The following is a 24,726-nucleotide window of genomic DNA, read 5'->3' as shown; positions in this document are numbered from 1 at the left end:
TACCAGAATATACGAGTACAATAAAATTCCTGACTGTCTAAAAAAATTATCACTACCATCTAAATTTAAAAAAAACAATGACTGCACTATTCATAGTATTCATTGAAAAATGTTATTATAAAATAAGTGATTATTTAGACGAAAAATAAATGTTTAAATTTTATTTCTTAAGTATAATTATGTTCCATTTTTTGTGACTATGTTTTAAATGATAATGCAATATTTCATTTACAAATTGTAAATTTTTATATGATGCATGTTTTATGTTTAAAGTATAGTTAGTATTTGTACGCCACTTTTGGCAGAGCGTGGTGAGACTACGAAACCTATGTAAGAATTGTAAGATCGATCATTGTATCTGTGTTTTCACAAATAAATAATCTCTCTCTCTCTCTCTCTTTCTCTAAATACTATGCAGAATGTTTGTATGTGATTAGAAATACCAAAGTAGGTACCTACAGTAAGTATATCTCCAAATCAAAAGTCGCAATAACTGTCTGCAATGACAATAGTTTTCCGTTACTCAGATAAAAAAAAATCTTCACTAGACCCAACATGTAATTATTTTTTGCTGCATTAAATGCATGGGCAATGAATTATGGAGCCGTTAAAAGTGATTTCTTATACCATTTCTGGCTGTCTTTTTAGACCAATAATGAATATTAATAATATCGTTATTCGTCGAAATCTTTTTTCTAAACCGATTTCTCAAGCCACCCCTATTTTTGTTATTCCCTACTCATTCAAACAAACTCTCATATTAAATGAAAAACCCACGCGTAGGTAGGTACCCACCAACTAAATATTGCACATACTTGGCTTCCAACGTTTTCCACACATTGGTACATTTCGATGAAACAGATCCGAAGAATTCCATATATCACGTGTTATATTGGAATGCCTATGAGTTGAAACGCAAAACTTATTGCCTTTACCAACCTTCTTTGCATTTAATTTATACGACGTTTTTGGTGACCCTCGAATATCTATTATCTTGTAACAATAACTTTCCTTTAACACCTACCGAATCAAAGCGTAACTACGCTACGTACCTAAATAATGTTGTATAACAGCTTTACAAGCTAGACTTGGGTACCTAGGAATTTCTGTAATAGCTTAACGTTATAGAACATAATTAAACAATATCTTCATTGCTTAATCATCCCCACAAACAAGGCCAAAAAGGACAACGCGGCGAGATAAGCTCAGTTTGTGAGGCTTTGCGGCGTTATGCCGGCATTATCGCTAATACGTCCGAGCCGACTTATCTGACACAGATATCAAGTTATTTTCGCAGCTTATCAAATTATATTCGCTACAAAGAGCACGATTCGGCTTGAGAAAGTGACGTGACGTGGTCATCATGTTCCTACTTACATGATTTTGACAACCGGTCTGGCCTAGTGGGTATAGTGATCCTGCCTGTGAAGCCGATGGTCCTCGGTTCGAATCCCGGTAAGGGCATTTATTTGTGTGATGAGCACAGATATTTGTTCCTGAGTCAGGGACGTTTTCTATGTATTTAAGTATTTGTATATTATATATATCGTGGCCTGAGTACGCATAACACAAGCCTTCTTGAGCTTACCGTGGGACTTACAATTAGTCAATTTGTGTATGGATGTCCCTATAATATTTATTTATTATTTATGATTGGTGGTTGGCGATGTCACGTCCAAAATACCAACCGCCACAAAACAGCCATTGGAAACCCAATTCAATTGTTTACCGGGGCATTTCACGTCAAGGGGACAGGGAAAAAAGTGAAGATCTGAAATTCGTTATAGGTATTTTGCTTATTTACATAGATGGGGTGGATAATAATTGTGGCCGCGTTATTGTATGAGCTTTTAGAATGTTATTATTGCGAATATGTTTGTGAGTTGAACCAAGATTTTTGAAGCGATTTATTTGAAAAAAAAAATAAAACATAAAAATGGCTTATTTATATAAAATATTGAATACGCCTCTTAGCCTCAAAAATAGATTAAAAATGTCTTCTAATTTCACGCAGAAAAAAATGAATACTTTAAAGCATTTTCGAAAGCGTTAAAATTAAAAAAAAGTCTTTTTATATGTACTCGCTTATTAAATAAAAAACCCTATACAAAATAAAAAAATCCTGCAAGTGATTTCTTTCCCACTATAAATCCGTCGTTATATTTGAGCAGGATTCAGGATACCTAGTTTTTACTCGAAATTTTGACCGGCGATGAACTTGAATGGCAATCCGGTCCTGAATGAGACCAGTTCATGTAATTAGGATAATTGGAAGCCCCTTGCTCGGCCAGTCCGGGATTCATTCCCGGGATCGCTTAACTTGTGGTATTTCTACTTATTTTTACTCGGTTGCTATTTGTTTAGACAGGTACATTTAGATAAATATGAGACAAAAACTGACACCAAACTACATCTGTAGTTTACTTAGCTTCGGCCCTTTCGCAGCAGTTGAGTATCTAATTAAAGAAATATTAGTTTCAAATCTCGGTATGAATATTTATTTGTCTTTATTATGAGTAGGGGAAAGGAGCCGAAAACGGGTACCCCGCTTAAAGCGGATGGGCATCTTTTATTGCGAAATAAAGTGCAAATGTCAAGGAATGCATATCTAATCGACCGATCGTTAGAGAAGGTTTCCGTTTCAGCTTGAGCAAAAAATGCTTTCGTATGTCTGGTTGTTCTCCTCTGCACCTCTCCGGGCCCATGGGCTGGGTATACGACAACAGTAGGTATTTATCTAAACTGGCGACCCCCCTCCCCCTGACTGTAACGCTCGTTTCGCCGTTGCTCCTAACCGATAGACATGACATTTTGTAAGCAGGTAGTTAAATGTTTTTTTCAGTCGTTTCGTTTTTTTGGAAATTATTGAAAATGGTGGAAAAAGTATATAAATTGATGCGTTTGTTAAAACTACGAAAGAAATGTGTCATCGGATATTTCTAAAACTAGGAAGTACCTAGGTATACCTACCATAATGTTGATAATACCATATTTTATTGAAACGGTTTAACCTTTAACGGTAAAAGACAATAACAGTTCAGGCGTTATTTTTAGGTACGTTTTTGATTTTAATATTGTTTAACTAAAGAACGTGATCTAGGGTAAAACGAGTACGAGTTATTTGAATTTGAATAAATATAAACAGAACTAAAGTGTCAAAATTAGTTTTGTGATTAAAATCTCCTCGTTTGTAGTGATGACTAACACAATCAAAATAAGACAACCCTCGAAATCTCTAAAACAGGACAGTCCTGAAAGGCATGTACGTAGGTTAACTAAAGGTCCCTTTTTCATTTCCACACCATTTGATATTTGGGGACCACGAAGAACCCCGCCATCTTGGAAAATGTGTACCATCCTGGAGAAATTAAATTACTCGAATCTACGTGCTCTATGAAAATATGGTATCTTTTTTAATTCAATAAATAATAATTAGATACAAAAAGCGCAGTGCACAGTGTTTTTGTCTTATATTCGAGTTGGATAATTCTTATAAAACCTAATTCTTTTAGACCTTATCAGTTTTAGGTCCCTCTCCTCTAGGTATATGTTGCCGATTTATGATTGTACTATGCATTGCGCATAGAAAGAGGTCAAATAGTACCTATGACTATGAAACTTACGAATGTTCACATTTTTGCCACCTCGAGAAGGATCATTGCAGTCAACGATCCCACCAACGCACCTCGTAAATAGCCAATAGTGCCAGATGTGAGTAGGTATATTTTTTTAACAAGAAATCAGAGCTCCCCCGAATCTGATGTACTTGCTAATCTAGCTATGAACCCCAGTATGGTCCGCCACTAATCTCAGGCGCTTGATTGGTAAATAAGTTGCACAGTGATATTATAGTAGAATGTAGCCGAGTTATGAGACAAAAACCAGTTTAGTATAGGTATTTATTTCCTAAATTTTTACTTGGTGAGCATACTACAGATCAGCTTGCAATGCAATCAATCCTGACCTTAATAACTTCTTTCCAACCGACTCAGTTAAATTGTAGGTCTACAGTGACACAACTATTTGTGAGAATTCCAAATGAAAATGCTTAGGTCAGCAAGTTTTTAATAGAAAACCCACGAAAAAAGAAATAAAGCAGTAGGTTATGTTTAGACACTGACCACCTTTTGCCATTGTAATAAAGTTGAGTTTGTTACATGTGGCACGTGTCTGTATTGATACCGTATTTTAGGGACAACTTCGCCTAAAGTCCGATCCTACAGTATATTAATGTAGAGTCAAACCAAGATAAGTTGCGATTTTCATAACCCTGACGGTGCACGGGTTATTTTAAAAGTCAAACTTCTATGAAATTATGACGTTTACTTAACACTTGCACCGTCTGGGTCAAAATTGCTGCCTGATCTTGGTCTGATTCTAAGTAGCTATGAGATTTAATAAGAATTAATAAAATGGGTCACCGCGATAAAATAATCAGAGCATATTTCAATCCACTTAGAAGTTTAATATCGGCGTTATGAAGTACACTCAAATTAACAGTAATCAGGCGTGTGTATGCGAGGCACACCAGGGTGCGTAGCCAACGTGCCAATTGTAAAGCGTAGCGTAGTGATCCTTCTCACTCTTCCTTATTAGCTTTAGCGTAGTCACTCCGTTCATATTAGTGCGACAGTGACAATTGCGTTTCGTTCGCTACGGATGAGAATCGTTTATAGAAAACGCTAATCGAAATATACTTATTTAGTGTATCATTGCATCATTGTTGCATCCATAGAATAAGGTTGCATATGTAATACCGGTACATTTTTTGGGGTTTGTTGGAGTTTACTCCATAAGAATCGATTTCATATAGGTAAGCACGGGGTATGAAAATTTATGGGGAGTAAAATAAAACGTTACGTTATTATGTTTCGTGCGCAACTTATCTTGTACGTCCGCAACGGCTACTTGGAAACACGTGGAAAAAATCATTCTGCAAGTAGGCCTCAAGGGCTCCTTTACAAGTCAATATAACATTTACAGTGACATCATTTACTGACAACAAAAAATATAATAATACTCATAAAATAAATAATTACTACAATATATAGTATAGTCTCTGTGGTTATTAATACATTCAGTTTGGAGATGTAAAAGGTCCCCAGTGTCAGAGTACAAATACTAATAAGATTCGGAGGTGTATAGTCTCTCCAAGTGTCAAAATGAAATTTATATTAAAAAAACTCGCGCATAGTCACCGCGGTTAATACTTATACATTAAGTTTGGGAATGTAAAAGGTCCTCACGGTCTGAGAAAGATAATAGTATTTTATAATCGTACATAAGGAGTAAACTCCAGTCGTGCGTCGAAACTGACATACACATACTTTTCGCTTGGAGTTTCTCGATGTAGGTATGATTATTATCTTAACTAGGCCCCCAGGAGTACGCGTTGGGTTTGGAAACCTCTGCAGCTGACTGTAAATACATACAGATAGAGCCAAGCACACTTAGCATCTTATTATGTTAATTTATATTCGGGTTTAGGTAGGGATCTACACAATATCGAAACTCCGCTTTACCACACCTTACCTTAGATCCTGCTGCGTACATGTATATGGCACTTCTTCCTTTAATTTTTTTCTAAAAACATCGTCGATGGCAAAACAAAACAGTGCACGGTATGAAGATAACAGATTATTCAAATATGATCTACCGTTGAGGTGCTTTATGTTATTATAACACGGAAAAAATCAATCTGTTCCGGTATCACCATACAAGCTTCAATGGAACCATATTCTATGATATTTTTTTCGTAGTCTTCTATCAAACTGTAAAAATACACAGGGCAAAACTGGATACTAGAGTCGCTAGATGTATCGGTGGCTGATTGATGGTCAAGGTTTTTCGTGTCGAATTCGTATTCGTATAGTTTCTTTTAATAACCCTATGAGAGTACCCAACTGCTGGGCAAAGGCCTCCCCTCTTTCCCGCAATTTGGTCCAATTCAATGCACACTCCCGCCACTCTTTACGAAATGTATCAAGGTCGTCCCGCCATCTCCGTTTTGGTCTTCCTCTGCCCCGGGATCCATCTTGCGGGACCCATTCTGTGGCTATAATATACATATGTATAGTTTCGTATAAGTTAAAATAATACGTACTTAGTTTGCTATGAAATACATGCACCCAAACAATCTTCTTATACTTAATAATTTATGATGCAACAGATAATGCGTTTCAACGTCCTGGAATCAAAACAAAGCTATTTATAATAATGGAGGGTATGAGTACGAGCACAACTTTGTCAAATATTGGTTATAAATAGGGCGCCAATCATTATTACATAAGACAATTTTTGTCAAATTTTTGTGCTCCTCCCAGCTTTACGTACTTGTAAGAAAAAAATAAGAAAAGGCCGACCTCCGTCCCCCCTCCCCCCCTCCCCCCTCCCCCTGTTTAATATTTATTATGTAAGATCTAAAGAAAAATTTGGTTTGTTTAATTTCAAAGGAATAATTTTTAGGATCTGTAGTATACTAGTATTTTAGGTACTAGTAATTTTATTTTCTGGTTATAAAACGTAAGTTGGTAGATTTACTTTAAAGATTTTCTTTTATCATCTATTTTTACATAAAACTTTTATCAGTTCGCATTTTTTCAAAGTACCTATAACTTTGCGCATATTTGAGATCTTACGTAAGAACTATCAAGACACCCTCCCACCCCTTTTAAGAAAAAATAAGACATGATCGACCCGCCTCCACCCTTAAATCGTCTTACGTAATGGATGAATATCCCCTAGGGAAAATAAAGGAAAATTACATTTCTAAAATACATAAATAATTTGTGAATCAATCATGAAAAAAAACAACGTCCAAAAATTCTATACCTTCATTGACAAAACTATATTTAAAGTAAATAAATAAGTGTTAATGGAGACTAAACCAAATATTTAAATTTACAAAAATAACCCTACCCCTATGTGAAAATATTCCGTTTACCCAATAAAATTACTTACTTACTTGTAAAAAGACATCACATTTCCATTATAACTGAATAACACGAAAACACATAATTTTCTATTTTTAAAAAGAACTTTAAGGGTTATATTTCGCAAAGGTTATCTAATTCTATTTTTAAACGTCGCCGGTTGAACGGCATTGCAGTTTATCAATGCGATGCGTACGCGCCGCCGCCGGTGACGCGGAAGAACTGGATGGGCCTCATATTCACATTGGTGGTATAAGCGAGGATAACTCGAGTCGAGTTTTTGGTCAAACCAGTGGGATACCTATTATGATCTTAAATCCGTAATAACTTAGGAATAGGACCTCGCTCAGGGGTTTATTAACCCAAAATGGATTAGGTAGTAGGTACTTGGGCGTCTTCTAAAATAAATCTTGAAAACCTGATTCTTACAAATGAATCTGAACATTCTTGAGCTCATTCTTCTCAGAATCGATAGCATTTTCCATACTACCATTAAAAAAATATCTCCCTCTCTAGTTTAAAAAAAAAGTGTAAACTACAATTTTCATTCAAATTTTTGGGACATTTTTTTTAGTATAAGGATTAATATGCTAGGGAACCCAAAAGTACCAGAATCTGTTAGTATAAGGATAAATATGCTAGGGAACCCAAAAGTACCAGAATCTGTTAAAATCAGGTCTTCAATATTATTTTAGAAAAAGTTCACGTAATAATTCATACAATGAGTGCATATTAGAATTATAACAAAAACACGTGCAATAACCAAAAATGGACCTACAAAACAAAAAAAATCATTTGTTCTTCTGACCTCAACGGAACCTTCACCTCTAATGTCATTAAACGCAATAGAGAATTATAAAAGAACCTAATACACTTGTTATTTTCCATTAAAACTTTACTAAGAACAAAAAATAACTTTTCGCCACAGATGAAAACAATTTCAAAAGATTACTCGTATACAATTAAGAGTATAAATTCGTAATTCTTAATAGGTCCAAGCCACCATAATTCTGTATTCGACGCCAGTCAAAACACTCGGATTATATTTCAAAACAAACGTACGTATTTAAGTAGGTACCTACTATTATATAGGTAGAGTCTATCGATTTCTTGCTAAGCTCCAGGTAAATGTTAAGTTTCATATTCCATGTCTTTTGGAACAATACTTTAGATTGTCAGTGTAAATATTCACTAGTTCATCGAGGATAAACGTGTAGGCCCGGATTTAGAGACCCTAGGCAAATAGTATGGGACTTGGCATTTATGGTCCCCTTCTTCATCTCAAAACCGTTGCTAAGTTGCCTGGGCCTGTACCCTAGGCCCGGGTCTTGTGAACCTAGACGGAAATCATCAATCAAGAAATAAAAAAGATCTTTTTTGTTTTACCAGTTTCTCGCAGTTACGGAAACCCCTCAAAATTTGCTTGTATTGTATTGTATCTATATTATATATTTCACCCATCATGTTTCACGATTTAATTCAATAATAGGTGTTTAAAATATAAAATTACTACATATCATAGTTAATGTTATCGTTTCAAATAATACTTTCAAATACTTACCTATTCAAGTAGGAAAATGCCTAATATAGGCATTTTTTCAGATAGGAGATACTTACACAAAGAATTAAATATAGCAAACGTTTTTTCTTTAACCTACTAAAATAGGTTTATATATTAGTTTGTCTACGCAGTTACATTCCCTAACGTAGCGTAGGTAGGCAGATATTTCTAATTTCTATCATCATTCAATTGCAATTATTCAAACTTCAAACTGATCACTGTTTTCAAGTTTAGAATAATCCGATGGAACCGTTAACGCCATCTAATCCACTAATTTTTTTACCACGAAACAGAAGAAGTTAAAGGCTCGAATGACCCAATCATACATTTCGTCTTAAAATACTTTTGCAATTTCCTTTAGTCGTTCCTAATGAACAACTTCAAATCTGTATACGAAGCGGACCAACTTGTGGTAGGGTTGAGAATAGTTTTGGTGGGGCACATAACTTTGGTTCCTTTATGAAACTACAACAGATAAGTATGTCTTAAACGTAATTAGTATAATGCCTTATTATGCTAGACAGTACAAAGAAAAGGAGGGATTTAGAAAAAGTTTAGTTAAGAACAGCAAATGGATCTGTAGGTCAAGCAGAACCGTCTGCGAACGATGCTATTAAGCTTAAAACAAAAAAAAAAAAAGAAGTGGATAAATTCACTGTCTTGGGTGGAACTGTCGCTAGAGCCTCCCTAAGGCTCATATATGGTGAAAATATTCGCTGTATTGTGTTCGGTCTTGGTAGCTCAGATGGAAGAGAACTGGGTTAGCGATCCAGTGATTGTGGGTACGTCCTCTCCAAGACAGTGAATTTTTCCACTTTACACACACAGAAATCTCTATTTTTATCAGTAATAACATCGTTTAATTTGAGTACTTAACTATAAAAACACATTCTGGAATAATAAACTCATCTATCCGGAACCAATTTAGTGATTAAATAATGCAATGCAACACAATACAATACAATAAAATGCAATACAATACAAATACTCTTTATTGCACATCTGAATTCTTAATATAATACAGGAGAAATTATTATTATAAAAATTAAAAATCGACTGCTTACATAAATTTTTGAAATGGTATTTTCACTTGCTTTCATTACAACTAGGAATGTCACGATTATCACATTCGCGAATGCTTACGCGTGTTTATGTCTATTGTACTACATTTTTGTCTACTGAGGTACTTAACAATTTTTATTAATTATAAATAAACTAAGTATTATTTTAGATGACTCGTAGAAAAAGAATTATATACAATAGTCATACTCGTATAATCAAGCTTATCACTTCGTTGCCGAAACATGGTACTCGTTCACAATAAACAATAAAAGACATGATAATTTAGTATTTAAACGTTGAAACAGTTAACATAGAAGCAAAAATGAAAGGTCACTTAAATCAGATTTTAACCAACCGCACGTTTCTTTGAAATGTAAATATTTGATAAACTTATGAAATTGAGGCCTACACCAATTATGGCGGAAAGTGACCCGTATATATGAATACTAACTAGTCATTTGCATGTAAATAAAGTAAACTGTCTGTGCTTGCTGAGTAAACTTTGAAGAAGTTGCAAGTTTTGGCTGAGGGTCAAAAGGTGCTGAAGTTTTTGACGTGCTAATTTGTGAATGTCGCAGTGATAAGGAATTTGACTGATGGAGCGTGAAAGAAACTTATTATTAACCGTCGGGTGGTAGCACGACAAATGCTATGTACTGGTAAATATTGGTTGGTACCTACTCGCAGAAATCTCATCCGTTTAATCTAAGGTCAAGGGTAACATAAGGTCTTATTGTCTTGGTAATATATCAAATAAAGCTGCACTTTCAGCACTTTGACTTCGGGGTCACAACCAAGGTAGAGGTTCTTTAGTTTGAAGTTACTCGTACAGTTTGTTCTCATTTAACTTTCAAAGATTAAATTTAAATACAACAAAGTACCGTCGGTCATTACTTTTATTTTCTTAACCTTAATGTACAAGGTGCAAGTGAGCATTGCGAGACATTTTAACTAAGCATGCCTGGTAATATTTAGAAACTAAAATGTCATATAAAATTTTCTGGATTAGGCCTAGTTTCAGAGATAACTGATATGATTCCAATATCATTCTCATACCGGTTTGATGTCAGTGCACGTTCGGATTGGCCTGGTAAATAATATAATTATGAACTGAACTTAGCACAGCAACTCATGAAATGAAATGAGCTTGCAATTGATAAGAGTGCATTTATGTCCATTATAGTTCAGACTTACAGTGGTTTAAAAACGAATACAGCAAAACAGTTTTTTAAAGCGCCTACACTGCGATAAGTTATTCCACGTCTGTCCACCGGCTTTGGCCCGACACCTTTAATACGAAGTAAATCAGGCGACTGTCACCCCGGCCTTTATTTGCCCCATGATGCCCCCGTAGTGTCCAAATACATCCTTATTTGTTTCTCAGTTTACGCACACTTGTCTGAATTAGTTGTATTAAAGCGCGTCCATCAGAATACGTCTTGGTCTATCAATGTCAGGTGAAATTAAATTGGTAAATAAGTAAAATGTATTGCTTAGATTCAAAGCGGTTTTCAATAAAGTCACAGTAGATCAATCAGGATAAAAAAGCCCTTGAAACTTAATACCACGACAATCGTAAAAGTCAGCCAGAATATTTACATCTCCCTCTAATGCAGTTAAACGGTGTCAAGATAATACGTAATTTATTTTTTGAGTGATTTCGTAGTGTATATTTATTTTCTAGATATCTGGGTCGCATTTTATAAAAATCAGTAACCTATTATCGTTCTCAGGCTATTAGGCAAATAGAGGTTTCAGGTATCATGCCTTTATAAATCGCGACCAAATGATTTACAATTTCTTTTCCCCTTACTGACTGGATTATTACCTAACCCTAACAAAACAAACTAGAGAACATACTCATACACATAAATCGCATTTTAGTAACTTGTTTTTTTTAACTAAGACTAAAATTAATATTGCAGTTACTACACCGTGTTTGACGAGTGATAAAGATATAGATAGTTTATTATTCAAGGAGGCATATTACAATGCGGTCGTCAAATAAAGATACATCGGCTCTAACGCTACACCTCTGATCCGAGAAGATTTAAATCCCTCCTCAATTGGAAGTGAAACTTTGAGATTAACACATTCACTGCTAGCGCGAGCTATACGCTACGAGGTAGGAGGCGAGGGAAAAATCCATTTCTGGCGAAGAGTGCGTACGCCTGGCGGGTCGTTGGGAATGTGTTAATAATTAATCTCTAAGAAGAAACTAGCTAAACAACAATGTAACACTAACAGTCAAAACACAATTTCAACAATATCCAAACTTGCTCTTCATTTAAAGTCTTTGCGCGCCAAAAAGTGACAGCTGCGGCGGCCATGATGAATTAGGCTGCGTTCACATTATGCGTTACCACGAGCCCTTGTTAATTACATTGTGAACTAATTGCCAGCACAATAAATATGCCGAGCACACCCCTAGCTTTAACTGTTTCCTTTCGCTTACAAATACATATTTTTTTATGTTTTTGTGTGTTTACAGCGTGAAGTGATTGCGAGATCATGGTAACATTTTAGAACCATGCTACATAATCTTATATATGAATTCATAAAGTGCCCGTGGGATTCAGTATGTGGTATTTCCTCTAGCGTAAAAATAAAGCAGTCTATACATTCCCAGAACTTGAGTTTTTTATTGCCGATATTTTGTATAACAACAACGCAATTTTTAAACAACGAACAGGAACTCAGTTGCCTACTTAGAATTATTTAAAAAATAAATAAAGCAAATGTGTTTGCACTTATATATGTCTAAACAAAGTTTGATTGATTCTATCCAACGAACGGAATTTCCTCAGGGAATGACTGGACGTATTGCGACCACAAACATTGCTATGATGATACCTATATTTTTTAATTTTTAATGAAGTAAGTAGTATGATTTAAAATCCAGATTTAAGGTTGTTGCAAAAAATGAAGTTGCTGTTAACATGGTGCCTAAAATATTTTGACCTCGAATCTAGCTCGCATTTACATATAGAACGGTGTGGATAATTTGTATTCTAGCTGCCAAATTATAAAATCGGTAGAACCATGAAAAAAAAAACACGACATAGGTAAGTATTCATATTTATATGTACCTGTTAAAATAACCATTGTTAGTAGAGATGATTAGTAACTGGGAGTTTTTATCAAGAATTAAATATGTTAGATTTTCTAAATAATAATTTGGTAATGATAAACATAAAAATAGTCAGCGCTCTACGTAAATAAACGACTCCCTGGCTGTAAAATACAAAACAACAAATACAACTGTTTATCACACCCCTCAAATAACAATAGCTTATATTATGAGATGTCGACTTTAACCTTATTATTTTAATAATAATAAAAAAGCGTAAACTTAAGTACGGAAACACCTCGCACTCCTTATCCCACCTAATGTACATGGATGACATAAAGCTCTATAGTAGTAGTTTAAAAGATATTCACAACTTTGCAGATATCACTCAATCGTTTTCATCAGACATCTGTATGGACTTTGGCATAAATAAGTGTAAAATTCAGTCAATTCGAATAAAGGGCTTTAGGAGAATGCGTTCTAGAATGATCCCATCCTAATGAATATTATGTAGTGTATGCGATTAAGCGAGTGGCTTAAATAGCATACATACGCTATCTCGTGTGTCCTTGAGTTGGCGGGAAAGCCGTAAAAAAGTAACCGTCACCGTCGATGGTATGATGGCGGAGAAGCTAGACGATTACAGAGGGCCTACCGCGAACCACGTTCGACGTATTGCCTCTCTGTCGCAATTGTATGTAAGTGTGACAGGGAGGCAACGTATCGAAATTGGTTCGCGGTAGACCCTCTGTTGTGGAGGTGAAGTTACAAGTGTTTGCGAGGGCATTGCCAAGTCAGTGTTACACAACGTGTCTCTACTCTCTGGACATTGACCGAGATCCCGAGTAAAGTTCCTTCTCAGGAATGTTCTAATATGGTAAATTATTTGATTATATAAAAATTTAAAAATATACATATTTTTAAAGTTAAATTAGTTGAAATAAATCATCAATAAATAGGAGCGTACTGAGTGTACGTAGGAGTCATTCACAATGACGATAAGATTAAAGTGACACTATAGCACTGTAGTACTATACTCTTTAATTACCCTGTATCTACATAAAGGTTGTTCCGAAGTATTAAATCGTAAATCATTAATTTCTCCGTTAATACTGTTACATAGGTTAGAAATACCCTAATCGATACGTCCTATTCAGATGAATAGGACGTATCAATACGTCCTATTCAGATGAATAGGACGTATCGATTAGGGTAAGTCTAACCTCTGGACTTAGATAAGTCCAGAGGGTAGACTCATTAAAATTAAGAGTGTAATACCTAATACTACTTATTGTTTTCTCTATTTTAACTTTCAGTTTGCCCCTCGTATGTTTATAATGTTTGTGTTTATAAATTTACTTTGTATTTTATGCTTGTTAGTTACTTCCTGCTTAAAGGTTGGCTGACCTTTGATTTGTTCAGATTTTCTTTTGAGCATTAAAACTTAAAACATAAATATTAACGGTACGTACTACAAATATAAGTCAATATTATCAATCAATTCATTGAACCGTACAAGATAAACATATTTATGAAATTTCGCCAATATTAATTTCCCAGAGATCTTAATTTCGGTTGACTTCATTCATTGATCAGTTATTAATTAAACGGCAACTTAGCAACAGGTTGCGTAATTTCAAGACATTTTATAAGTATTGCTTAACGTAGTGAACTGGTTGCCATTTCAAAATAAAGAAGCTAAGGTACATAGGTAACTAAAGAAGAATACACTTTTTTTGGATTAATTTCTATGTTATAAAATCTTAGGTATAGGCACGTACGAGAGTACGCAGTGCATATTTGTCAATTGCCAATTATGTATATGTAGCAACTGTAAATATAAGATATCTCTAGTGAGCACTCGATCGTTGAGCAACGATTATATATAAAAACTGATGATGCAAGAACCTACTCGTATTGTTCTAACAGATGATAACAAAAAAATGATATCATTCATCATCATAGAAAATGATATCATAAAGTTGTGGTTACTGCTTTTGAGGTTCTTGAATTTCAATTATTTTATTTTTTCTATCATTTGTTTTTGTTAACATGGACTCGAAACAAGAAATTCCGCGAAAACGTGTTGTGTTTTTTTTTATAGTTCTAACTTAAATATGGGGAAAAAGTATATAATCTAGATCGACTTCCTATCATATAATTAAAATTAGATTACACCTGTGTGTCCAAAGGTCTTATTCGAACTTTATACATATCTAAACGGCGTCAAAAAGCTAAAAACGGGCCCTATTCTAACATGCATGGTATTGTAAATAATTATCATGCATATATTTCCCAGTATTAACAAAATATCGAAAACATTTATCACCCGTTATGCCGCATTATAATAATAATTATATTCATCCTCCACTGTACGGCTATGTTACTCTTGTAGTAAATAAACGTACTTAATTAATATTTTGAAGAGAAATGTAATTAACATAAGTACCTACGAGTATCTTGTTTTTATAGCGCGTTGCCTCCCTTGCACTTTCGTTGCAAAACAATATTTGCAAATTTATATCCTCTAGCGTCCCACGGTCCTAATACTAGTACAAAATACCTCCAATTAAATTTAAATCATTATTAATTGGAACAGAGTTTCTTTTGTTTTGTTTCATTCGATTTTAAAACGAAACAAATTCTATTCTCCTTTCTAATGCTATTGATCCAAATATAACGGCCAATTTTTATAGTTCTATGGGCTGCTAGAGATGATTACATAAGTGTTTTATGTATAAATTGATAAATTGTGACGTTCTGCGGGCAAAGGTACCTTATATGTAGCGGTTGGCTCTTACGCGTTATTAGTTTGCAGTATAGAAATACAGTATTAATGAATTATTTAATAAAGTTTCTTAACTCGATGCTTTACTTACATTTTCAACGAGAATTACTGACAAATTTTCTTAAATATATATATTTTTACCTTAGTCTAAGTTGAGCTGACAAAATCTTTGTCGAAAAACTGTAAGCAGGAGGCCAATTCGAACTTATACTGTGTCATCAAAACGATATCTAAATGATGTCAGTCGCACGTGCGTTCATACTTGTCCGTACATGTATTGGTGCGACCGAGACGCACGGGCGACAGACATCATTTAAATATCATTTTGATATCACAATCTAAGTTTGAATTGGCCTTTAGGTGCACAAAGGCATGGAGCATGAAAATGGAATATATACAAATTAGATAAAGAATGAGTGCTTTACAAAGGCGACATGCTTTGGTGTTGTTCTTTGAACAATCTGGGAACACACAAAAACATGTTTGCATACAACGTATTTAGCAAAGCGTGAAGATAATCTTATTTTACACAGCTTGTTGTGGATATACAGTAAGGATACAAGATACTGATTCACAAAAAAGATTTTTTTAAAACTTCGAATGCAAATTAGTAAACTATTATTTTTGTTTGCATTGCTATTTCATTTTACGAGCATAGCCTGTCCATTTTACGCTGCCCATTGCAGCTGACACATTTGTCTCATAATTTGAAGTCTCTGACAGCTCACAACGCTCCCCTGGCCCAAGTGTAACAAATGTAATGAGCGTATCTCTACTGGTTTGGATTAGTGGAATTATTCACTCATTAAATGAATAGCTCCTTTCTTTAAAACTTTAGGACGTTTGTTTTGTGAGAATGTGTATTTTTTTTTTATAAATATTTACTTAATAATTATATCTGAAATTTATAGTAGTGTGTCCCTTATTTTACAATTTTAACAATTAACAACGCGTACCTTCTAAATATAATTAGCCTGCCCCAAAACGCCCTGAAATAAAATTTCAACTCATTCCTGTAACAGCAACCCGTGACGACTTGCATCTGAAATTCCTATATATACTCGTGTTTTAGCGTCCAATGTTTTTCTTTCTCTGTATGTTCTTCTTTTTCCAAATGTAATGTGTTGTGGCGTTAAATAAATGTATTTTCTTTATTTCTTTCTTTCTATAAAAAAAGCACTGGTGGCCTAGCGGTAAGAGCGTGTGACTTGCAATCTGGAGGTCGCGGGTTCAGACCCCGGCTCATACCGATGACTCTTTCGGGACTTACATATGTACGAAATATCATTTGATATTCACCAGTCGCTTTTCGGTGAAGGAAAACATCGTGAGGAAACCGGACTAAACCCAAGAAGGCCTAGTTTACCCTCTGGTTTGGAAGGTCAGATGTCAGTCGCCTTCGTAAAAACTAGTGCCTACGCCAATTCTAGGGATTAGTTGCCAAGCGGACTCCAGGCTCCTATGAGCTGGGCAAAATGCTGGGCTAACGCGAGGAAGTTTTCTGTTCGCAAGGAGATTTTTTGTAATATGTTTATACAGCATTATTATATGCTGTTGTTATGAAAATAAAATGCACCTTTCATACATTGTACCTATGGGAGAATCAGACGAAAGTCGAAAGGGTCACAGTTCCCGGAATGAGCTGAAATTTATAAATAAAAAAAATAAAAAATCCCTCATTTTTAGGGTTCCGTAGCCAAATGGCAAAAAACGGAACCCTTATAGATTCGTCATGTCCGTCTGTCTGTCCGATTATGTCACCGCCACTTTTTTCCGAAACTATAAGAGCTATACTGTTCAAACTTGGTAGGTAGATGTATTCTATGAACCGCATTAGGTTTTTTACACAAAAATAGAAAAAAAAAACAATAAATTTTGGGGGTTCCCCATACTTAGAACTGAAACTCAAAAAATATTTTTTCATCAAACCCATACGTGTGGGGTATCATGGATAGGTCTTCAAAAATGATATTGAGGTTTCTAATATAATTTTTTTCTAAACTGAATAGTTTGCGCGAGAGACACTTCCAAAGTGGTAAAATGTGTGTCCCCCCCCCCCCCCCCGTAACTTCTAAAATAACAGAATGAAAAATCTAAAAAAAATATATGATATACATTTCTATGCAAACTTCCACCGAAAATTGGTTTGAACGAGATCTAGTAAGTAGTTTTTTTTAATACGACATAAAATTAAAAAAAAAAAATATTTTCATCAAACCCATACGTTCATGGATAGGTCTTCAAAAATGATATTTAGGTTCCTAATATCATTTTTTTCTAAACTGAATAGTTTGCGCGAGAGACACTTCCAAAGTGAAAAAATGTGTGTCCCCCATGTTAACTAGGAGTTCATCTGAATCCTGATTTTGGCAGCCACAACGCCCACAACCTAGCTTTTGCGGTTTAATAAAATGTGTTTTCATGTTATTTGCTTTGTGACGTCATTGTATCTAATAACCATCCTTTGAACATACCAATATTAATTTACTTGTTTAGGATTTTAGAACTTATATTAACTTGTGTTGATCTACAAAGACATTCGGCGGTAGTTCAAATAGTAACAAACTGAATTGTCAAACTGTGAAAGCTGAAAATACACTGTCTTTGAATTGCTTTTGTCTATAAATACGTTTTCGATTAGACAGTAATTCATATATGTAAATGTTTACATGATTGCATTGAATATGCATTATATGAACGGTCACAATCGTTGCATATTATGCTTACTCGCACAAATTCGTCGACACTAAGTTATCTACTACTAACATATTCTGATAATAATAACGATTAAATGAAATATATAAAACCCCCTGCGCTATGTGCCAACAAAATCCATAATTTTGGAAAAGAGTTCAATTGTTGGATCGTTTTCTATGAAAAATTAGCTAAGTACCACCGCAAAAAAAAACCGCATCGAAATGAGTCCATCCGTTGGAGAGCTACGATGCCACAGACAGACAGATAGACATTGGCGTCAAACATGTAACATTTTTGCGTCGGGGATTAAAAATAATAGTCAGCATGAGTATGTGCGTATCAAAAAGTTTAACGTGTCGATATTTTTCATTTGGCTTCGTTTTGACTTCAGTATGAATTTTGAATAGTACCTAAGTACCCTCGGGACCCGCGTCACAAAACTTTTACATGACAAGGCAAGGTTCACAACTTTGTCAGCCGTACACTACGTTTGGTGAAGTTTACTTATATTTAACAACATAAGTGGGTCACAAATTTTATTGTATGCTTCTCGTTCATGTCTTCCCTGTAGACATCGTAAAGTTCCTATCCTGTACTAGAATCAAAAGCTAATTTTTGAACTGCACCCTTACTCGTACCTGCAAGATATTTTTCTATTACTTTGAGGCTCAAATACAAAATACGTGACTTATATGTACCATAGTCGTTATTTTTTATTGTATTGTCCACAGAAGTGACCTTTTTAGGGTTCCGTAGTCAACTAAGAACCTTTCTAGTTTCGCATGTCCGTCTGTTTGTCTGTCCGCCCGCAGCTTGGCTCTATGGTCGTTAGTACTAGAAAGCTGCAATTTGGCATGGATACATATAGTTTGGCCAAGGAGCAGGGACTGTCTCATTTCGAAATTGTCTGACAGAGAGAATCGAATCATACTGTCTTTGTCTTACGCTAGTAACCCAAAAGATAAGGATGAGTACCAATCGTTTTTTTTTTGTTCTTATTTACTGACAAATTGGTTTTGCCAGACTATAAATCAATCATGGCGACAAAGGCTACAATAAAAACTGTAAAAAAGGTAAGTTTAGGGTAGGTACCGGCTCTACTTGTAAAGTGGGTATGGCCTTTTTTTCACTTTAACCCTATGATAAGGGAAGTCGTTGGATAGATCTTTTAAAACTAATAAAAGTATCCAACAGCCATTTAATATTTTCGGAAATAATCGCTCCGAACCAATGTATTCGGCAATAATCACCCCGAAAGAAAAAAATATGCGTCACCATGAGCATTGCCCGACATGCTCTTGGCCAGTATTTTCTAAAATGTGTGTTGACCCATATAAGTGACTAGGATGGATGATAATTGATTGATGTGCTATGGAGATACATAACAAGAGATGAGTCACACACAACTATAGGTATGTAATAAATAACATGTTCAAAATGAATTAGTCAAATTATAATTTTTTTGTCTAACATTAAACGCACACGAAACAGTATCGGTGTTGGCCTCGCCGACTCCAAAACTGCCGTAACGAGCAATTTGCCTTTCAAAGCGATGTGAATTTAGATGCCTTTGACAAGTAAATTGTTGCCAGCAGGTGATAATGGGGTAATTTCCCCTAATTTAGGGAAAATGTTAAGGTATCAAATGTTAGACAAATTGCTTTTTTTTAACGATATGTCCGATAATTAAATTTTTTGTACCTTTTCATGATTTTTTGGGTAGCCGATTTTGCCCATCTGGTAATTTAAATGTCCTAGTGTTATTTACTTATTTACGAGTAAAAACTGGACGTTATAGACAGAGGGAGTAGAATTATAGCAAAGTTTTGGTTTAACTCTCGTACTGAGATTTAACCACTACGGTAGATAGTTGCACAAAAAGCGAAACTTTCAGCAATGTGAACGTTTTCATTTAAAGGCACGGAAGTTTAAGGCCCAGAAAGTTATGGTTCTTCTCTCACTCTCACTGAGTGTAAGCGTGGGCGAGATGGAAGTGCGTGCCCGGACTCCCAGGAGCGTGGATATAATGTTTTTTAATTATTATTTATTTCGTTTAAATAAAATAAAAAGTTGTCGATGCGCTCCCTAAAACATATTGCCGATTTTCAGAAGTAGGTATTTTTCGTATTTTTAGCTTTTGTGCATATTTTGTTGTTTTTTATATCGAGCGAAACTCAAAATCTCAGGGGGCCGATTTTAAAATTTCGAAAGCTCGTTTTTGTCACTCGAAAATCAGTGGAAAACGGCGAAATGCTATTTTTTAAATACGAGCGGTGTGAATCTAGTGGAATTGACTACTGGTTTTCAATTATGTTAGTAGATACAGTGCCTCGAGAAAGGCCTCAAGGTATCTAATTAAATTTTCCTACTCCTCTACTGTTATCTGTCATTTATGCATTCATTAACACGAATATAAGAACATACAGAAAAGATTTCAAGAAAAGTCTATATTGTCTATTCCTCATAAAAGCTCTTGTGCTTTTATAAGCTATAATGTTACTGCGATTAATGGCTACCAACCTAACAAAACCAAAACGAATACAGTTTTAAACTAAGTGAATTGATGCCAACTTACAAAATATTCATTTGGTTGCATAGTAAAAATAATTACTTCATAAGTCAGAAACACGCATGTGACACCCGTAATATAGCAACACCCATAGACTACGAAGACCGCTTAGCGTTGCTTGTTAGTCTCCCTAGGCTACGGTGGCCAAAATTGAGAAAAAACTGTCCAAAAAATTAATTTAGCAAGTAGCATGTACCAGGGCCTCATGAGTTACGAGGAGGTGTCGCCGACCGGCCGGCCGCGGCCCGGGGCGGGCCGGGCGCGTAACAAGGTATGCTCGCGCGTCTTGGCTATATACTTTTGCTGTAATTTGTTTACCTAAATTAAGATTTATTTTTGTTGACTCGTAGGAAAAATATTGTATGCAACGTTGTATAAGTAGGTCAAAAAATTCTCGTGGCGTATTCCTTTACAATGTTCGCCTACGCCTTCGGCTCCGGCTCACATTGTAACTCACGCCACTCGCCTTTTTTGACCCTTCTTATACAACTGTTGCATAAAATACTATTATGGTAGCCGGGTTATGATCCCATAAAATGCTATGACTTTTAAAAACACCGTTTTCATAACCTATACTGCACCTTGACAACTTTGCTTCAGCAGCAGCTTGTATGTATATTAAATATGGTAGGATACTTAATATCTGCAATCGAAAACCATTTTCTCCAGCGTAGTTTAGATCAAAGCGTTAAGATATATGGATCTAAGCAGGTGGGCACAATAGCCCCTTCATAAAGCGGCCAATAAAGGCCTGTACACACAGGCTAATCCGCTAACAAACTCGTTATGAGACTCGTTATGCAAGACGTTTTCTGTTTTATGGATCCGTTTGAAATAAATTTTACCAAGCCCATTGCGACTCGCGCTTTGAAGATTTTTTTATATTACCTACACAAGTTTTTAACAGCGTTTTCTGTGTTACTCACAACCTCACATTTTACCGGTTTTTATTGTGTGTAAATAAGATTCCAAAAAATCAATTTAAATCAGTAAATTCCTTTTATAACACGTCAACTTTAAGCATTTTATGTGTATCACCCTTCGGGTACCAATCCCTAAAAAAAGCAAAAAGTGTAAAAGAAAAGAGCCTGCATTCACAACGCCTTCTCATAAAAGGAGGGTTATTTTAAGGCAATAATTCAAAGGCAGTATACGTAACTCATCATGTTACATAAACCATACCATAATTTTCATTATTAATATTTATTCAGAAAATTTTCCTCTTTCCAAAATATGAACACATGCACAAAGTATTCAAGTATTGTTACCTATTATTTTGCGACTTTTAGAGTGGTTATTGCCGAAATTAGAACACATTCAATGATATCAAAATGCAATTTACATCGCTGTGTTAAATGTTGTTTTGTAACTATTCGGCTTTCTAGGAAGTAAAGGTGACTAAGCCCGATGCTATTGAAAAATAGCAGTGTATTCAAGTTTCCTGCCTTGAAGCTTGAAAGAAGGGCAAACAGCTTAGCACATCCTCCCTGAGAGTCTTCTAACACCTCTTTGCTAAGCGAACTTGGCAGTAGGTAAGTATATGTACGATATGTAGATTCTTCTGACTTTAATGTCATAAAAATAAGTGCTACCTACATTCAAGGAGATAGACGATTTTCTTAAGCGAGAGGGCCCCCTCGTCAAATTGATCGTATACGTGTAATATATATTTGAAATTAATCGTAATAATTGCTCGATTATGATGGTAAAAATAGAATCACTAAATATAACAGGAATTTGGGGAAATCCTGCAATACATCCTTGTGACAAGAAAAACTTTTATACCTACACAAAAGCGTATACTATTCTGTAAAATTAATATGATTTTTTAAAGGAAAATAGACCGAATCTGATATGTAAATGAAACTAAAATCGTATTTGTACATACAACTAGAGTCTGGCTAGCCAAATATTGTTGACAGATATTTCCATGTAGTATCACCAATTGTCTATGGTTAAAAAAAAGCTAAAAGCCTGTTGTCAATTTATGTCATTCATTCAAATTGTTTTCGGTTTATAAGGAGTCTATTTTAAATAATATTAATAATGACTCTATACGAGTGAGGTCCGGAAACTATTATTTAGGCTCATAAATAATTACGATAATATGCGAAGTCGACGTGAAGCGTTCTATAACGAGAAACTGCTATATTCACAAGTCGTAAACAATTTAGTAGATTGGTGCTCTATTAATATTTTGATACTTTAAGTACTAGTTCTAACATTTACATATAACTTTGATTAAGTACGTGAATTTATTGATACCTGAATCTCATGAACAGGACGAGGTAAAGAAACGGATAAACTGGAAGTTCAGGAAAATATCAATAAATTCAAAACACTGGAACGTAATGGGTTACTCAAAACTAATATTTAGAAGAAATCTGTGGAATGATTGGTCAGTAATAAATTGATATAAAAATATAAAATATATAAAATTATCTTGGACAAACATGTCCATATACGTCTTTGTACTTTACATAGAGGTAGAAATTACGTGAGCTGACTTTGAGTGCACGTCAACGTATATTAACTTATTTCCTTAGGTATCTTACGTGTGCACAGAAAATCTAAAATATTTTCTAGTATCAAAACTATAATTCCTACTACACAAAGTGTGACCAGCCCTAGATTTTATGAATTTCCCGCCAAAATATTGTGTAATATTTCAATAGCCAGACTCTAAATAATGAATAATACTACTGATATTTGAAATAGCACCGCTATGACATATTAGCAGGTCGTGTCAAAGTAGAGCATAGACTTATCTAGCCACCAAATAGTTTAGTGCAAACTGAATATAACTCCTAAGTGAAAATACCTCAGGTATGGAAGGTAGAGGCAAGGAACAGAATCTCCATATACCAAAAAGTGTCCGACAAAAACCCATAAATAGGTGGCGCTACAATACCTAGAATACTTAAGGTTTGACTGGTAGAGAATGCCTCGTGGCATTAAGTCCGCCTTTTGTACTATAAGATTGTTTATCTTTTGTGCAATAAAGATTAAATAAATAAATAAATACTTGAGAAAAAAATCTAATCATAGACTACTCCGTCAATAACGCCTAGGTTCTTAGCTACTCTAGCGCTACTCTGGAGAGATTTGGAACTATTATTTATAGCTGACAGCTGGACGCTTTTGCAACAATTCTGCCTAAGGAGTTTCTGTTCCTTGCCTCTATCTTCCGTAACCTCAGGGTTCAGGTGAAGTCAGGCCGTACATATGTCAATGCTATAATGACGTTGACAACGGCAACGCTTTTGTTACTGCTGTATCTGTACGAAGATTTATCTTAACCTATATACCCTCCTTACGTATTCAATGAAATATATCGAATTACGGAAAATAACAATAAAATGTATTTTTATTATATGTATTTCTGATTCCCGTTTCATTTGCCCCCACTATTACGTCTAATTTGCGCAATAAAATGCGTATTTATTTAATAGAACAGTATGAACTTTAAACGCGATAGTACCAAGTGGGCCAAAAATCTTAGCCAATATCGACACTTCGGTAACAGTCGTATCCTAAGCTAACTACGACTGTTTCAAACGACGACCAGTAATGGCATGGTAAATTAGTACTTCTAACTTTTAATTTTCAGCTACGCTCGTTACGTCATAGCGGGTAATATAGTATTTCCCTGAATATTGCGAAAATGCCCCGGGTTATTAAGGGACGTTGACAAATTTTAAAAACTCTTTTCATTTTATAGATAGATACTTAATTATTACAAAAAAAAAATTTTCATTAATTTTAAATAAAAAGTCAAGTTTATTTATTTTAGTGGTATAATTTCGCGCCTTAACGCTCCAAGATGTCACGTGATATAGAAGTCGAAACGATGTGATAAATAAATAAACTGCTGTCATTCTGTCATTGATCAAATTTAGTTTTAAATTGAATTTTAATTCGTAATAATACAAACAAATTTTGCACTTTAAGGTGGTTCGACTAGGTTACCCAAAGCTGAAACCTCACTAGATGGCGCCACAATTGCAAATTTTGAGTTTTAATTTTTTTGTGGAGTAGTCTTGGTAT

At 34.9% G+C, this 24,726-nt stretch overlaps 2 protein-coding genes across 3 annotated transcripts in view; one reads left to right on the top strand and one right to left on the bottom strand.

Moving 5' to 3' along the window:
• Window positions 1-24,726, top strand: part of LOC133534439 (putative peptidyl-prolyl cis-trans isomerase dodo) — a 380,955-nt gene that overhangs the window by 112,375 nt on the left and 243,854 nt on the right. The gene's annotated exons all lie outside the window — the stretch shown is intronic.
• LOC133534441 (myosuppressin-like) overlaps window positions 1-24,726 on the bottom strand; it is a 43,251-nt gene that overhangs the window by 7,620 nt on the left and 10,905 nt on the right. Inside the window, exon 1 of one of the 2 annotated variants that reach the window (XM_061873563.1) lies at window positions 6,965-7,054. The exons of the other annotated variant lie outside the window; for it this stretch is intronic. Within the exon in view, the coding sequence (XP_061729547.1) occupies window positions 6,965-6,978 (14 nt within the window). The 5' untranslated portion in view covers window positions 6,979-7,054. Of the gene's footprint in view, window positions 1-6,964; window positions 7,055-24,726 lie in introns of those variants that run through there. 2 annotated transcript variants of the gene reach the window in all.

This window comes from Cydia pomonella, chromosome 2, assembly GCF_033807575.1.
Source record: "Cydia pomonella isolate Wapato2018A chromosome 2, ilCydPomo1, whole genome shotgun sequence".
Taxonomy (NCBI): Eukaryota; Metazoa; Arthropoda; class Insecta; order Lepidoptera; family Tortricidae; genus Cydia; species Cydia pomonella.
Note: the sequence above shows the minus strand (reverse complement) of the source record. Positions and strands in the feature narration are given on the sequence as shown.